The following is a 17,424-nucleotide window of genomic DNA, read 5'->3' as shown; positions in this document are numbered from 1 at the left end:
TGGCAGGACCGTATCTCCAACACAGAAGTCCTCGAGGTGGCCAACATCCCCAGCTTATACACACTACTGGTCAGCGGCGCTTGAGATGGCTTGGCCATGTGAGCTGCATGGAAGATGGCAGGATCCCCAAAGACACATTGTACAGCGAGCTCGCCACTGGTATCAGACCCACCGGCCGTCCATGTCTCCGCTTTAAAGACATCTGTAAACGCGACATGAAGTCCTGTGACATTGATCACAAGTTGTGGGAGTCAGTTGCCAGCGTTCGCCAGAGCTGGCGGGCAGCCATAAAGGCGGGGCTAAAGTGTGGCGAGTCGAAGAGACTTAGCAGTTGGCAGGAAAAAAGACAGAAGCGCAAGGGGAGAGCCAACTTTGTAACAGCCCCGACAAACAAATTTCTCTGCAGCACCTGTGGAAGAGCCTGTCACTCTAGAATTGGCCTTTATAGCCACTCCAGGCGCTGCTCCACAAACCACCGACCACCTCCAGGCGCTTACCCATTGTCTCTCGAGATAAGGAGGCCAAAGAAAGAAAGAAAGAGAAGAGGAAGAGAAAGTTAGGGGGCCTGTAAACTACTCCTACCAGTATTTTCTGACTCCTGCTATTCCTAATTTCCACCCAAACTAATTCTACTTCATGATCTTCTGAGACCAGATCCCTTCTTATTAATGTCCTTCTGCCATCCCTTACTATCAGGACTACCTCTCCTCCTTTGCCATTCTGTTTGTCTCTCCAAAATATTGTGTACCCTGGAATATTCATTTCCCAACCTAGATCTCCTTGTAACCATGACTCGGTAATGGCAATTAGATCTCTATCATTTACCTCTATTTGTGCCACTAGTTCATCTATCTTATTACAGATGCTTTGTGCATTCAGATAAAGGAACTCCAATTTCATTTTTTTACCTCTATTCCCTGCAATGTCCTTATTTGCCGATGTACAATTTTTGTTAAACTCTGTCCCTTCCTGTTGGGAGTTACCCACATCACTATCCTGCTCTGATGCCCTGACCTCTCTCTTTGGATTTCTAAATTTCCCTTTACCCAAACCCATAACTGCTGCCTTCCGTGTTGTGTCAGTCGCTGTGAGGCAACTATGGAGTGACCTCTCCATGGCGCATGCCTGGGCAAACTTATGGAGGTTGAGAGTTGCCCAGTCGTCAAAACCCCCCTCTCGGCCTTTCTGGTGGGGTCCAAAGGAGTGCAGGACACGACGTTTGGCACCAGTATGGCTGCAGGAACTGCCGGAAACATGCCAAAGGTGACATATGACCACCTACGGGGTTCCGCTCCGTATTATCTGTTAGGGTTTACTCCCTTAGCCTTGGTCTCTCCCGAGACGCCCACAAGGCAGTGGGGTTGTTGGGGCCCCTACACAGGTGTAGGAAGGTGCTTCCAACTGATTGACAGATAACTGCCACTGCTGGCTGCTTCTTGTTTAACAAGGCTATTTCCCTAACCAGCAGATTTAAAGCCTGTCTCTTAATCTAAAATTTAAACTGGACAAAATTTTACCAGAACTTGTCACGTGCACCAAATTTCCAACTTCACTCTGGCAAATGTCTCACTCAGGCAACTGTCTCTTCTCAACTGCATCCCCTCACTGATGACCTGGAATATGGGCTCGAGTCTCTGGAGTAAAGGGGTTCGAACCCCTGAACTGCAGTTCCAGAGGCCAGGGGTGACGTTGCAGCCAAATGACCCACCTAAATGGTAAGTGGTTGGAAAAAAATTGCTCAGAAAACTTTTCTGGCTGCAAAGTTTCTGCCAGCATCAGTAACGAGTGCGGGGAGAGGGGAAAAGGGGATAAAGTCCTTCTCTGACCCCATTCCCTGTGCTGAACCCTGTGACCCATGGCCTGGGGTGAGAGTGCAGCCCAAAAAAAACTCCCTGAAAGTTACTGAATGGGAAAAAACTTTTGCAAAACTTTTTTTGTTGCCTCAAAGTTTGAGCCAGAGAAGGGGAGGGGGGCTGGGGATTGTTCCCCTGTAACCCCACCCCCACCTTCACCCCCAAAATAGTTCCAGCCCCAATAATAAGTTCCGCCCCTCCCGCATTGCAAACACGCGCCTCTGACGTCATGGCGGAAGTGAGGCGAAGATCGGAGGCGGGACCTGGTGACGCAATTTCCGTTTTCGGCGCCTGGCCTGGAGCGGGGCTGAAGGCCCGAAGCCTCGGGCTGGAGTTGGGAACAGGGGCCGAAGTGGATACGATGCTGGGCGGCCTTGGATCCCTGGGGCCTTAGCGAAGGCCTCCCTCCCCTCACACAGTCACACGGAGCTCCCCGTCCCCCCCGCAGAGGTGGTGTGGTGGTGGTGGGGGGGGCGCGGTTCAGACTCGAGGCGCCGGCTCCCGATGGCCCAGCAGCCCGAGGGCCCGGCCGTGCAGGCCTGGTCCCGGATCCCGGTGGTGGGGCCGCGGGCCCTGGAGGACGCCCTGACCGTCTTCAGCCCCATGTCCCCGGACCTGCTGCAGTCGCAGAGGCAGCTGCTGAGCTTCGTGCAGGGGCTGCGGGAGGAGGGTTACCTGCCCACCGTGCTGCGGAGCCGGGATGTGTACGGCTACACCTCCTGCACCTGCCAGGTCCCGGCGCCCCGGGCCTGCCCGAACCCCGGCGGCGGCGGCGGCACCGGCAACACCAGCAGCTCGGCCCCCGGCTGCAGCTCCAGCTCGGCCCGCACCTCCAACCCCGCCGCCAGCGACAAAGCCGCCAGGAAAACCCCCAAGTGCAACGGCTGGCTGCGGCCTCCGGCCTCCAGCGTCAGGCTGGGCAGCGGCAGCAGGACGGGCGAGCGGGCCGGCCCGGGCTGGAGGGCGGCCGGCGAGGCCAGGAAACACCGGTACCCGGAGAGGAAGCAGCAGCAGCAGCTCGCCAAGCAGGAGCCGGGGGCCAAGAGGAAGAGCCAGCCGGAGTTGGCCGTCGGGCGGCCGGACAGCACCGAGGGCCGGGGGCAGCCGTGCAAAACCCGCCTGCAGCTGCTGCGGTCCAAGGTGATCAAAGTGGACGACTCGTCCTCGGATGAAGAAGTGAGGCGCAAAGCCCAGAAGATCCTGCGAGTGAACTTATCTCCTGTGATTAAAATCAGGCCAATAACCTACCCTAACTAGGACCCTGGCACCAGGACAAACTCTGCACAACAACCGTGCAACTTTCTATTTCAATGGACATCTCATTAAAACGGACTCCTGTGTGTTTTATATATGATATACTTTTTAAAATGCACCTCTTCTGTTTCCACCCCCCAACCCCAGTATCATTTAATCGGATGTTGTTGCTGCTTCAGGCGGAACTTTTAATGGATCTGCAAAAAAAAAAACTTCCCAAACTTTTTTTGGAGTTGGTTTTTTTTTTCCCCTCCTCCCCAGACGTTTCCCCCAGCTGTTGGTCGACACCTGCTTTTCGTTGTTGTGCAATATAAGATGTGAGTTGATGGCTGTGCAAAAAGTCTGATTGATCACTTAACCTGTTTTAGTCCCCCGTGATGGTTTGTTTTATCCCCCCCCCCCCCCCCACCCCGAAAGCGGTGTAGAGTGAGTCACTTCAAAGTGCAGCTGTTAATAAGTTGATCATTGTTGGTCTTGGGCTGGTACCTGTGCTGCTTTAGAAATGTTTGCTCGTTTTCTCGCCTCCCCTCTTCCCCCCCCCCCCCCAAGTGAATTTTACGTTGAGGGTCCTCAAGGGAAGTATTTTGAGAGTTTTTTTTGAAAAATGAGTAGCCTGCTGCAATGTGGATCAGTGTGGTGCTGAACTCAAAGCCTCGGGTTTGATTCCCTGGTTTCCCTTTGGCTTTTAGCTTGGCTCAGTGGCTGTTGATGCTGTCGTCGGATTCTGTGTCTGGGCTGGCAGGGAAGACTGGGAGTTGGGGGAAAGGGAAGGTGCCGTCTAGTGTATCTGCTCCTGATTGCTGTCAGAGTGTGTGCGTAGCTCTCCATCTGCTGAGGAAAGGATTCAGCCTGGTTAAGATTCCCCCCCCCATCAGCACTTGCCCTTTGGGCTTGCACGCAACCTGTGGCCACTTTGGCAAGATAACAGGGAGGGTTCCTGGTGTCCACAGACTTTATGCCGGCAAACTAATGTATTGAAGGGAAGACTGTGAAAGTATTACAGAACCACTCTTTTTCCATTGCAACACCAATCCTATTTGTAGGAAACTCTTGCCAATGTGCTGGTTGTAGACAATGCTACCAACAGGGAACTGAGGCACTAATCACTTAGGGAAGGACTGGTATGTAGCACAAGCTACTGTAGATAAGTGGGCGGGGGCGGGGGGGGGGGGGGGGGAGGGGGTGCGGCAAGGGGGAAGTAAAATAGGTGCGTATTTAAGTCTAAATGAATGCCTTGGATCAATTTGTATTTTCATTGTGTATACGTGTAGATTTTTTAATTCAAAGTTTGTCGTTTGCTCTTGAAGTTTTCAGTAAAAGTTTGTAGACTGTTTGTATATGTGATCCATGTTCTGTGGTGTGAGAGGCAGGGTGAATGTTTTAGAAATGACCTGGAGACGTGCGAGTGAGCACCAGTCAACATTTGCACAGTTTTATCTAGTAACTTTCTTATTTTCTTGGTAGGCTGTAGCTCCACTAACAATTAGTTGCTTTCTAATTATGCTTTGCCCAGCAGGCAATTCAAACAAAGATATCTTAACTGCCCGGACCAATCCTGTTCCCCCTTCACACACGCCACCTTCGCGCTCCCCTCGCTCCCCTCCCTCCCCCCCACCCACACCCACACCCAGTTCCCAAGAGTCGGAGCCTTCACTTCCTATTCCACTCCTTAACTTTGAGAGCACTTGAGACCAACTGCAACTTCACCCTGGCCAGGGTCTGCTTACAAGGGACATAACCTACAACCTTCCTGAGCTCTAAGGCACAGTTACATGCTGAATAGACTGACAGACAAGCCAGGAAAAATTTGCAGGGCAATGGGGAAAGAGCAGGGAGGACTGGGACTAATTGGAAAAAAGAGGCCAGTACAGCCACATTGGGCTGAATGGGCCCATGTCCTTTGTGATTCTAAGAGGCTGAAATTGGTCATTTTTAGTTGCAAATGGGTTCTTTTCAAAGCTTATGTGCACTAAAGGGTGGGTTTGGGGAGATTAAACTTACATTTAGAAGAAATCCCATCCTGAGTACTGATTTTTAAAGTAAATCCAATAGCACAATAACGCTCTTTAATATGTTCTTGTATAAATAATGGCATTTTTCTATAATAGCCTTTCACATCTCTCACTGTGGAGATGGGATTAGTAATCTTGAGAACATGGATTGAAATCACCACTACTGCAGTTTGAGCATTTATCCTTGAAGCTGTCAGATTATTGTTAAACCCCACCTGGCTCACTAATGTCTTTTCAGGGAAGGAAACCTGCTGTCCTTACCCACTCTGGGCTGATATGTGACTCCAGTCCTACATCAATGCAGTTGACTCTTACCACCCTCTGAAGTGGCCTAGCGAGCCACTCAGTTTGTATCAATCCCACAACCAGAGTTTCAAGAAAAAGGCCCATCGCTACCTTTTCAGGGCAACTAGAGGACGGGCAGTAAATGCTGTCCCTGCCAGCGATGTCCAGTTTCTGAGAATGGAATAAATGACTAATTTAAATGGATGAGTCTGTCTGATTAACTTGCAGTGTTGGGTTTGACTCTCCAGCCCTCCTTATGACTACGTTGACTTTTGTGACTTTTTTTTCTTTGGAGCACTTATTAACTGTTTCCTGAAAGCCGCTTCTTGACAGGTTGTGGCTTTCATTTGTGTTAGAACACTTCAGCCTGCAGCTTTTCTCTTTGTGTAAGTATTTGATGAGGAACCTGTTCTTCTGTTGTAAGCTAGTGCAGGAAAACCAGAAGCCAGAGCTCAGTAACGATTGAAAGTTTGTGGTGTTTGCAAAAGGCTTTGGGTTCCCATCTCCTCCCCTGCCTCAGCTCATCTGCTGAAACCCTCATCTATGCTTCCATTACCTGCAGACCTGATTGTTTGCATGTTCTCCTGGCTTGTCTCCCACCTTGCACCTTCCGTATACTTGAGCTCATTCAAGACTCTACTGCCCCTATCCTAAGTCACACCAAGTCCTGTTCATCCATCACCCCCTGCGCTCATCCTTGTTTTCAAGTCCCTCCATGGCCTCGCCCCTCCCTATCTCTGTAGCCTTCTCCAGCCCCACAGCCCTCTCCGATCTCTGCACTCCTCCAATTCTGGCCTCTTGCGCATTCCCAATTTTCATTCCTCCGCCATTGGTGGCCGTGCCTTCAGCTGCCTGGACCCTAAGCTCTGGAATTCCCTCCCTAAACCTCTCCCCCTCTCTCCTTCCTTTAAAGCACTTATTAAAACCTACCTCTTTGACCAAACTTTTAGTCACCTGTCCTAATATCTCTTTATGTGGCTCGGTGTCCAATTTTATCTAATTAATGCTCCTGCAAAGCACCTTGGGACATTTTACTATATTAAAGGTGCTATATAAATGCAAGCTGTTGTATAACCCACTGAAGCTTTATCTGAAACACTTAAGACAGAGTGGTGGGTTTCTAAGGACTGAATATTCTCAATGTGACACAAGGTCCACTGTTTTAATATAACGTTTTTGTATGGATTGAATTAATTTACAGTGTTGTGCTAATGTGTTGTGAATAATGGAGGATTATGCTATTGGAAATTATTTTAATTCAGCACCTACTTTCCAAAATTGTGCTTAACAAGGAGCTAAGATGGGGCTGGGTCTGGTCACTAGGGCCTAGGATGATCTTGACCAAGACTTGGTGCACCTTAGAAATCGATTTTGAACTTTGCAGCTAGGCCAGGCAGCCTGTTAGCAAATTGCGATCTTGTGTTTGATGTATTGTCTTGTTGAGCCCCTTGTATAGACTGGTGTTGTCCAATATGCTAGCCACATGTGGCTAATTGGGAATCCAGATGTGGTGAGTTGCAGTCTTGATTAGAAAATAAAAGAACTGGTGATAGGCACCATCCTTATTGATCTCAGTTCTCATTTGCACAGTGTGTGAACCTTAACCCTTTGGTTAAACAGAGGAAAAGCAAAGCATGCAAATGTGTTTATTGATCATTATGGCTGCTTTACTCACTTGGTCACTGAGTGGTGTTCAGTAAATATCCACATGGGAAGTGCATTTACCAAGATTGTGTGTGAGGTGATTTGCACTAAAATTAAGAGAATGAGGTTAAAATGGTGTCGCTCATTGCCTCACCTGTGGCTAGTCAGCTGTTTCTATTGGACAGCACTGGTTTAGATTAAATATTTTGTTCCTATGACAGCACATCTTATTTTCATCCCCCTCAAACTCTGGGCAAATGCAACTTTCTGGCATAGTAGACCTGAAAGGAAGCAGTCTCCCCCTGTTAATTGTGTTTGGTTAGCTGATCTCTGCTGTCATCGCTCAAGGGACTGCAGTTGGCATCAGCCCAGCCCCAACTGGAATTAGATAAAGGGGCTAATTACCCCCCACTCCCACCCCCACCCCAGGTCTGCTTTTAATGCAGTGACACTTTCTGGAGGTTGAGGATTGACTTTGCCTGTGATGCTTTCCACAGTCACATAGCCGGCAACAGACACTGCCTGGTCTGGCATGCGAAGAATGGTTACTCGGACTAGTCACTGCGTGGCAAATGTTCCCCTGGAATCTGAGAGTAGTGCGATCCTTTGGGAGACAGGAAAAATAAAATGGCTCCAATACCCAATCATTTCTGTTCATAGTTTAAAGATTTTGGCAGTTTCACTCAATGGGAGCAAAGCAGCCTCTTTATCAGTGCTGTTCCAACCAAAGGAGTGGTCACTTAACATTCTGACTGTGAACTGCTTTATTGGGAAAACCTGTGACAGTCAAGTTTCTCAGTTTTGGTTGAGAGACTGTGGTTTCTGAAATGTATTGAGTTGCTTTTACACTGTCCTTGGTGCCTCAGTGTTATTGAAACAAAACAAAATATAAGATGCAATATGTGTATCCCTGACCATTTTACTGTCTGTTGAAAGCTACGTACTTGCTGTCTCCCTGATGTATATGCTAGTTGTATTAACCAAGGATATCAGTCGTTTATGGTATGTGTGTTTTTGATTCAAGTAATTATTGGTGTTTTTAGATATGAAAAATTCAGCTGCCTTTTCGACAGAAACCCCTTTACTGTGAATTATGAAAGTTCTGTCAGGAAACTAGATTTGTTTCTTTATTCTTCTTGCAGACACAATTGTCAAACTATTCTGCCAATGTTTAGAACCTAATTTTTGCATAAACGCTTTCTCGTGGACCTTGGAATTTTTGTGCCAATCTTCCAAAGTGTTTCAAAGGTTTGTCTTGGCTTTTTAATTGAGGGTAACAAGCTTGGTAGTGTGGGAATAGGAGCAATCAAAGTGCAGGGACTTTATCTCTACATCACATCCTCAGAGTGGGACGAAGATCTATCTGCATTGTGGTGGGACTGAGTTTCAAGTCCCCAATTATTGACCAACCCGTCTAGAACCAACATGGCACTAACTCAACTCTTCAGCATCCACTTGAGTAGAATTTAAAGGTGGAGGGTAGGGTGGAGTGGAGAGTATAAATCTTCCAACCTCTCGAGTAGAATTGATTACTGACTGCCTTATTGTCCAGGAGTATGAGGAGCTCACAGTTCCGGGGAAAGGATTTACAGGACTATGGGGAACGCATAGGGAGTGGGACTAATTGTTTAGCCCTTTCAAAAAGCCAGCCCAAGCACGATGGGCCAAATGGCCTCCTGTGCTGTCAGGTGCAATGAAGTTTGACCACTGGTTTGAATTGCTGTTGCTCATGAGACCGTATCTAAATGTTTGCCCCAGCTGAAAGGTCGGGTTGCCATAGTAATCTTGATGTGCAATATTCTTGAGCGTACAGAAGGGAAGACTTCTTCGTGCAGACACGATGGGCTGAATAGCCTCCTTCTGTGCTGTAAATTTCTATGGTCCTATGGCATATTGACCCACAGAGCAATGCTATTTTTATTGGCTATTCTCCTAACCTAACTTCAGAGACCATATCAGGAATGCTACACCAATGTGGTTTTGTACTTCAGTCCCCTCGTGGTAAGGTGTTAATTACAGACAAGACCATGATGGGCAGTTGCCAATTGGAGGCCAGGTGCTTTCTACAGGAAGGGGAGGGCGAACAGCTGGAGGGCCAGCAGTTAGTTCTATTTTTAATAAACAGAGTATAGGGGCAGTAAAAGACTCCTGGTCCTGAAAACGCCCATCTGTGTCCTTCTCGAAGACAGGTGTGCGTCACCGTATCCTGCAGGCCCCTCCGGAATGTGCAATTGATCTCCCTTTGTGGAGAGCAGAAACACAGAGCAGATTGGGGTTGCAACATCTAACAGTGCATGAATTAACCACAAACTGCTGAGAGGCACAGCAGGTTAAGGGCTGCAGTATGTCCACAGTGAATGATTCACAGTTTAAAATGGGCATTGCTGCCAAAAGAGGTTAGCTGAATGCTCTTCCTACAGACCCATATGAGTAGGTGGCTTTCAATGTAGCACCCGAAAGTACTGTTTGCGCAGTATTGTCAAACTGTCTACTTTTAATTAGCATCTATGCATCCTTTTTTTTGGAAAGTACATCAAACCGCACTTCCTGTGAGAAGAGGTTGCAGGTATCTCAACAAGTGGGAGGATGTTATCGTGAGAGGCATCTGGGATCTTGTTGCTAGCTGATAATCTGTAGAAATGATACCTGGGGATCCAAAGGTGGTCGTGTGCAAATAGTTGGTTTGGCAAGTGGTTTCCTGGGATGAAAAAAGTGGTGTACGTGTTTAGATTTTTAAAATGGGCAGTTGGGGTGGGGGAGGGAAGGGAGGGGGAGGAATTGGGTGATTGATTTATATATTTTTAACCTTTTAAAACTTAAACAGATTTTTGCGCACCAAATTGAAAGCTAGGAATGAGTGATTTTGATATCTTGACCTGTTTCTATGTTTTACATTTATTTTCCAAATGACGCTTCTGACTGTGAAATGTACCGCGATCTTTCACTGTCTTATCGGGGTTGCAATACGGACGGGAGTTATTTAAATATTAAAAACATTTTCAACGATTTGGTAAAAGGTGTCTTTCTAGATTTGTGTCTTGGATTGTTAATTTTTTGCGAAACCTATCAGGAAGCAGTGTCTTCCTTCTCCCCTCCTCAATGGGACATGGGTTTCAGGGGTGCTGACTGACTTGTGCTACTGCATCCACACCAGAAAGTAGGCGGCTGCAGACTATCTGATCACAAAGGAAATCACAGTCGAGCTGTTCGTCACATGCAGTGTGATCGGGAGTGGGAACCCAGACAATTTTTTTTCCTGTCTTCCTAGTGTAACGTCATTGAGGCTAACCAGTGCCCCACTCAACTTCCCCTCTTTATTCATTCACGGAGTATAGGCGTTGCTGGCAAGCCCAGCATTTATTGCCCTTGAGAAGGTGGTGGTGAGCTGCTGCAGCCTTGATTTTACAATTCTCATCCGAGCTCTCTGCTCTTCTCCAATTGAGGCCCCTTCAGCATCCCTGATTTTAATCGCTCCACCATTGGTGGCTGTGCCTTCAGTTGCCTGGGCCCTAAGCTCTGGAATTCCGTCCCTAAACCTCTTTGCCTCTCTATCTTGCTTTTGGTCAACTGCCGGAATATTCTCTGTGGCTCTGTGTCAAATTTTGTTTGATTACGCTCCTGTGAAGTGCCTTGGGATGTTTTATTGCGTTAAAGGTGATATAAAATACAAGTTGGTGAAGGTACTCCCACAGTGCTGTTAGGGAAGGAGTTCCAGGACTTTGACTCAGCGACAGTGAAGGAACGGTGATATAGTTCCAAGTCAAGATGGTGTGTGACTTGGAGGGAACTTGCAGGTGATGGTGTTCCCATGCATCTGCTGCCCTTGTCATTCTAGGTGGTAGAGGTCGCGGGTTTGGAAGGTGCTGTCGATGGAGGCTTGGTGAGTTGCTGCAGTGCATCTTGTAGATGGTACACACTGCTGCCACAGTGCACCCTGGTGATGGAAACATTGTATATGAAAGGTTCACTCCCACACCCTTTAATATACCACCCAATGTAATCCCACTCTCCAGTTTTCTGCCCACACCCTTTAATATCCTTTTTTTCAGTTTGGCTACGGAGAATTATTCATGGCTGCATCTCTGACTCCTGCCACTTCCTGAAGGAAGGATATTGAGAGGCTTCAGAAAAGGCTGGGAAATCCCTGGGTCTAAGCAACAACCATTGCTACAAAGAGAATAGATTGGAGGTTCTGTTAGCTTTCAGCCAAGAGTTTTGAGTCTTGCCCTATGTGCTCACATTATGAACCCAGGCCAAAGTCTTTCTGATCACAACTCCCAATCATATTGTATTCTGCATCTTCCCTTCTGACTCCGTGCAGACCACAGCCTGACATCAGTCTTGCCTGTTGCATAATGCAAATCTTTCTCATGCTAGCCAAGGTATTGCTGGCAAGGATTGACAACTCTGGACGATTTTTTTTTTATTCTTTCATGGGATGTGGGCGTTGCTGGCTAGGCCAGCATTTATTATCCATCCCTACCTGTCCTTGACAAGATATTCCAGGAAACTTCAGAAGATCATCCGCCTCCAACCCATACCCACCTCATTTCCCCCCCCCCCCCCCCCCCCCCCACATCGTTCATCTGTAAATCGTGTTGATCCACATGCTAATCGGTCAGTAATGACAACTGCGGTACCCACAATCCTCAGTGCTCCAGAAACTGCTCTATTCATGTGCTAGGGCTGCAATGCACACCGGACATGTTGCAAGCCTGCTGTTTGTTACAAGTCTGACCAGAACAAAGCTAAAGGAAATAATCTTTAATTTTTCTCCAAGATTGCTGGTAAAGTCCAGGAGGTTGATCTTCAGTGCTGGGATACTCCAGGACAATCAACAACCCTGACCATTCAAAGTGTCCAGGCCTCTGAGGAAGGAAATCCTAGTATTGACATTCCTTAGAGGATTAAATTATGAGGAGAGGTTGCGTAGATCAGGCTTGTACTCCCTCGTGTACAGAAGATTAAGGGTGTTCTTATGCAGTATTAAAGGTGATTTAAAGGATTCGATGGGGAGAGCCCAGGACAAAGGGGCATAACCTTAAAATTAGGACAAGGCCATTCAGGGGTGATGTTAGAAAGCATTCTACACACAAAGGGGAGTGGAAATCTGGAACTCTTCGTCAAAAAGCTGTTGAGTTTGGGGGTCGACTGAAAATTTCAGAACTGAGCTTGATAGATTTTTGTTAGGTAAGAGTCTAAAGGGCAATGGAACCAAGGCAGGTAGATGGAGTCGAGATACACAGCCATGATCTGATTGAGTGACAGATCAGGTTCGAGGCGCTGAATGGCCTCCTCCTCTTCCTATATTCCTATATCCAGTGCAAGTCTGACACCCGGTGCAATGAGTTTTGCTGATCTTGCTCTACTGCTATCATAAAATACAGCAAAACACTAGACCTGATTTTAGCAAGCGTGAGGCAGGAATGTTGTGTATGAGCAGTGATGAGGTGCCAAACTCGGAGATGTTGGAGAGATCGAGGCCCAGCCATATTTAAATGCCTTCGGCCTCCTGCCCGAGCTGGAGTATGCAGTGTGGTGGCAGGAAGCCACAGACAGGGAACCATAGGATTGATGTCTGGCCATCCGATCACTGGCGGGGCAGGAGGTGATCACAAATGAGGGAAAGGGGAAAAATAACTTTCCCTTCTGGCCCATAACAAAAACTAAAATAAAATCTAATTACTCACCAGCTTGGGCCTCTCCTAGCCATCGAAATCCCCTCTGGCCAGGCCTGGCTGGTCCTGTGGGGTGGAGTTGGGGGTGGGATGAGGATGAGCCCATTATTGTTTCCCTCACTCAGGCTTCAGGTTAAAATTGCAATCAGTCCCCATGACATCATCGGGACCCACTCTGCATGTTTAATAATCCCGCTCGTTTTGGCCACAGGATCAGGTTCAGATCAGGAGCCAGAGGGATCAGAGGCGGTTAAGTCATTGCCTTCCTGCCCTGCTTCCTGTGAGGCTAAGGTGGGAATGTTAAAATCAGGCCCACTAGTGTTCTTGTCTTCAAAACTGCAACAAGCTTTCAAAGAATAAAGCAAACTAATAAATGGCAAATGAAAGTTACCAAAGTTTGAAATCTTTTAGAGGAGCATGTTTAGGGTTAATAAACTTGTCCTAATCTCATACCGTGACTATTCTCTAGTTGCACAAGGTTACAGATTTACAATTCTTGGGTAGCAAAATTAGCTAATAGGAACAGCTGTTCTTTGTCTACCTTATCTAAAATTGTCATAATCTTGTACAGCTCTATTAAATCTCCCCTCAATCTCCTTTGCTCCAAGGAGAACAACCCCAGCTTCTCCAACCTAACCTAACCTTGTAACTAAAATCCCCCCTCCCTGGAATTATTCTGGTAAATCTCCTCTGCACCCTGTTTTTTGACAAGGCGAGGAGGGGGCCCCAGGCTCCCCTCTTGTCCTTCCTCTTATTTGACCGCAACGGGGCTTATTGCTTCCTAAACAGTGGATGTGCTTACCACCTCAGTGAGTGTTTTACCTTTCACCCTTTGTTATGATCACAAAAGAACCAATCGGACAGATTTTCTTGAGTTTAAACCAAAAAAAGGTGAATTTATTATACTTAATCTCAACCCGATCTAAATAAAACAATAAAACTATGCTATACATTCACAGTCACACAATTTCACGGGAATCACACACACGCAAATAGATTACAGAAGTGATGAGTAGATTTGTGGTTGGATTAGAGTCCAGAACAAATAAAAAATTAATACAGTCTGTGGGGTTGGGTGATTCTGTTGTCTTCCAGCTGAAGTTGTGTTCTTGAGGTCTTTGGCTGGCAGAAGTGTACTTTGTGGCTGGCCCACCTGGCTCAGGGAGAATTGTAGGAAGCTTTCTTCCCCTGGTGTCTTTGTCTTGGACCCAGCACCCAGCAGCTAGGCTTTGCATGTCCCACCAGGCCTTCTGGAGAGAGAGAGGTAGAGACAGTCCTTGTGGCTTCTGCCCAGAATGAGTCACTGGCTTGTCTGCTTTCTCCAAGGGAAGCTCCCAGCTTTCACAGAGATGGACAGAATGTCACATGACTGCCTCAGCGTATTGTCTGGAACCTTCTAATGAGTTTCAAGTTTAGGAATTTCAGTCCCACAGGCCTCAGGATGTTAACGTTTACACCTGGAAGGGTTGGCCCTTTCAAGGTTAATGTGTCAGGATGGCTTCGAATGTCTTGCTATTGAAAGCAATCTCCTGTGGTTCACTCAATAGAGCAAGTCGTTGTTTTGGGTACAGGCTCATCAGACATGTGTCTCCTCTTTGAGGTTTTGGAATGTGCAAGGTGTTTAAATGCAAATTGCTGTGCCCATCTTGGCTGCCAGTTTTTTTTTTAAAGTTAACTGTAGAATTCCAGCTACTTTTGTTTCATTCAAAGTTTAATGTAGGTTTCCAATCGATGAATTAAAAAATCTTCCTTTGGCATAGCAGGTTTTCTAGACCACCCTCTCAAGGACCCTCACATACTTCCTAAAGTGTGGTGACCAGAACTGGACGCAATACTCCAGTTGAAGCCTAACCAGAGCTTTATAAAGGTTCAGCATAACTTCCCTGCTTTTGTACTCTATGTCTCTACTTATGAAGCCCAATATCCCATATGCTTTGCTAACCACTCTCTCAATATGTCCTGCCACCTTCAAAGATGTACATGAACCCCCAGGTCCCTCTGTCCCTGCGCGCTCTTTAGAACTCTAGACCATTAAGTCTATATTGCCTCTCTATTGCTTCTGCCAAAATGCATCACCTCACACTTCTCTATTAGATTCCATCTGCCACTTGTCTGCCCATTCTGCTAGTCTATTTATGTTCTGTGGCAGTTGATTGGTATGATCCTCACTGTTTGCCACTCCTCCAAGTTTCATCGGCAAATTTTGAAATTCTAGTCTGTATTCCAATGTCCAAGTCATTTATATATTAGCAAAAAAGCAGTGGTCCCAGCATTGACCCTTGGGGAACACCGCTGTCTACCATCCTCTAGTCTGAAAAAACACCATTTACTACGACTCGCTGTTTTTTGTCCTTAAGCCAATTTTTTTATCTTCAGTTTTGTTAACCAGCCTTTTATGTGACACCTTATCAAACACTTTCTTAAAATCCATATAAACAACATTCATTGCTTTCACTTCATCAACCTTTTCAGTTACTTCATCAAAAAATTCATTGAGATTAGTTAAGCATGATCTGTCTTTTACAAATCCGTGCTGGCTCTCATTAATTAACTCAAACCTCTCCAAGTGCCTGTTGATTTTTGCCCTGATTATTGTTTCTAAAACTTTATCCGCCACTAATGTTAAACTGACTACCCTGTAGTTACTAGCAATATTCTTACACCCTTTCTTCAATAAGGTTGTCACATTCGCTACTATCTAGGGAAGATTGGAAATTTTCGGCAAACACTTCCACTATCACCACTCCCAGTTCCTTTAGCAACCTGGGATGCAAGCCAACTGGACCAGGTGATTTATCTACCCTGAGCATAGCCAGTCGTTCCTTGTTGGAAAGTACCTAGCTTCTACCTGAAGCATCTCTTCCTTAAAGATCACCCATTGTTCCGTTACAGTTTTTCCTGTCAGTTTTTGGTTCCATTTTACCCTGGCTGGATCCCCTCTCATCCCACTGAAGTTAGCCCTCTTCCTATTTAGAAGTTCTATTTTAGATTGTTCCGTTCTCCTCCTTTGCTAATTTAAACCTTATGATACAATGATCTCTCTTACCCAAGTGTTCCCCCACAGGCACTTAGTTCACCTTATTCCCCAGTACCAGATCCAGCAATGACTCCTTCCTGGTAGGACTGAGAACATACTGATCAAGGAAGTTTAGTTTAGTTTAGAGATACAGCACTTAAACAGGCCCTTCGGCCCACCGAGTCTGTGCCGACCATCAACCACCCATTTATACTAATCCTACACTAATTCCATATTCCTACCACACCCCACCTGTCCCTATATTTCCCGACCACCTACCTATACTAGGGGCAATTTATAATGGCCAATTAACCTATCAACCAGCAAGTCTTTGGCATGTGGGAGGAAACCCACGCACACACAGGGAGAACTTGCAAACTCCACACAGGCAGTACCCAGAATTGAACCTGGGTCGCTGGAGCTGTGAGGCTGCGGTACTAACCACTGCGCCACTGTGCTGCCCCAAAGTTCTCCTGAACACATTTCAGAAATTCCTCCCCTCCTTACCCTTTACTCTAACATTATCCCAATTGATATTTATGTAATTAAAGTCCACTAATATCAGCACTCTATAGTTCTTGCACATCTGTGATTTCCCTGCAGATTTGCTCCTCTATCTCTCTATCACAAGTTGGAGGCCGATAAAATCCCCCCAGTAGTGTGATCACCCCCTTTTTGCTTCTCAACTCTAACCAAACGGATTCTGTCTTTGCCCTATCAAGACATCCTCTCCTTTCAACACTACAATATCTTTCCTAATCAGTTCTACCACCCCACCTCCCATTTTTCCCTACCTAGTTGGTACATTTTAGGAGTCTGACTGGAGAGGGTCTGAGAGCTGCCCAAAATTGGGCCTCAGGGCTCAGACTTGGTCTAAATAATCTGGGGGAGCAGCCAACATCTCGGCAGGCCATTTGCCCTTCTGCATGAAGAACCTTCAGGCCAGCCTACCTTTTGGCAGTGATCCTCAGGTAGGTGCTGGGTAAGAGAGGGCTGGGTGCAGGACAGAACAAAGGCAGGAGGATTTCCACAACTCACCTTTTTAGTGGCAGCCCCTTTCTTGACCGTATCCATGCCTAGTGAAATTTAGCAGAGCCAGTCCCCAGGCACTCAAAGCGGGGCAGAAGTGAACCCGATCTCCCCTGTTCTTTCAACACAGAACAGGGACATAAAATAAAAGCAAAATACTGCGGATGCTGGAAATCTGAAATAAAAACAAGAAATGCTGGAACCACTCAGCAGGTCTGGCAGCATCTGTGGAAAGAGAAGCAGAGTTAACGTTTCGGGTCAGTGACCCTTCTTCGGAACTAGCAAATATTAGAAATGTCAAAGATTATAAGCAAGTGAGCCGGGGGTGGGGCAAGAGATAACAAAGGAGAAGGTGTAGATTGGACAAGGCCACATAGCTGACCAAGAGGTCACGGAGCAAAGGCAAACAATATGTTAATGGTGTGTTGGAAGACAAAGCATTAGTACAGATAGGGTGTTAACGAACTGAAGATTGAACAGCAGCAAGTACAAACATGAAAAAAAACAGTGGGTAAGCAAACTGATCAAACTACAATGAAATGAAATAAACAAAAGAAAAAAAATGGTAAAAAATGTAAAAAAGAAAAAATAACTAAAATAAAAGTAAAATGGGGGGCTGTCATGCTCTGAAATTATTGAACTCAATGTTCAGT

At 46.5% G+C, this 17,424-nt stretch overlaps 1 protein-coding gene across 1 annotated transcript; it reads left to right on the top strand.

The window, feature by feature from the left end:
• Positions 1–2,089: 2,089 nt before the first annotated feature.
• LOC137380287 (coiled-coil domain-containing protein 71-like) lies at positions 2,090–10,054 on the top strand. Its single transcript, XM_068052184.1, has one exon. The coding sequence runs from the start codon at positions 2,358–2,360 to the stop codon at positions 3,108–3,110; it is 753 nt and encodes a 250-aa protein (XP_067908285.1). The 5' UTR covers positions 2,090–2,357; the 3' UTR covers positions 3,111–10,054.
• The last annotated feature ends 7,370 nt before the right edge of the window (positions 10,055–17,424 follow it).

This window comes from Heterodontus francisci, chromosome 19 (assembly GCF_036365525.1).
Source record: "Heterodontus francisci isolate sHetFra1 chromosome 19, sHetFra1.hap1, whole genome shotgun sequence".
NCBI lineage: Eukaryota > Metazoa > Chordata > Chondrichthyes > Heterodontiformes > Heterodontidae > Heterodontus > Heterodontus francisci.
This window is presented reverse-complemented; position numbering and strand designations above follow the sequence as displayed.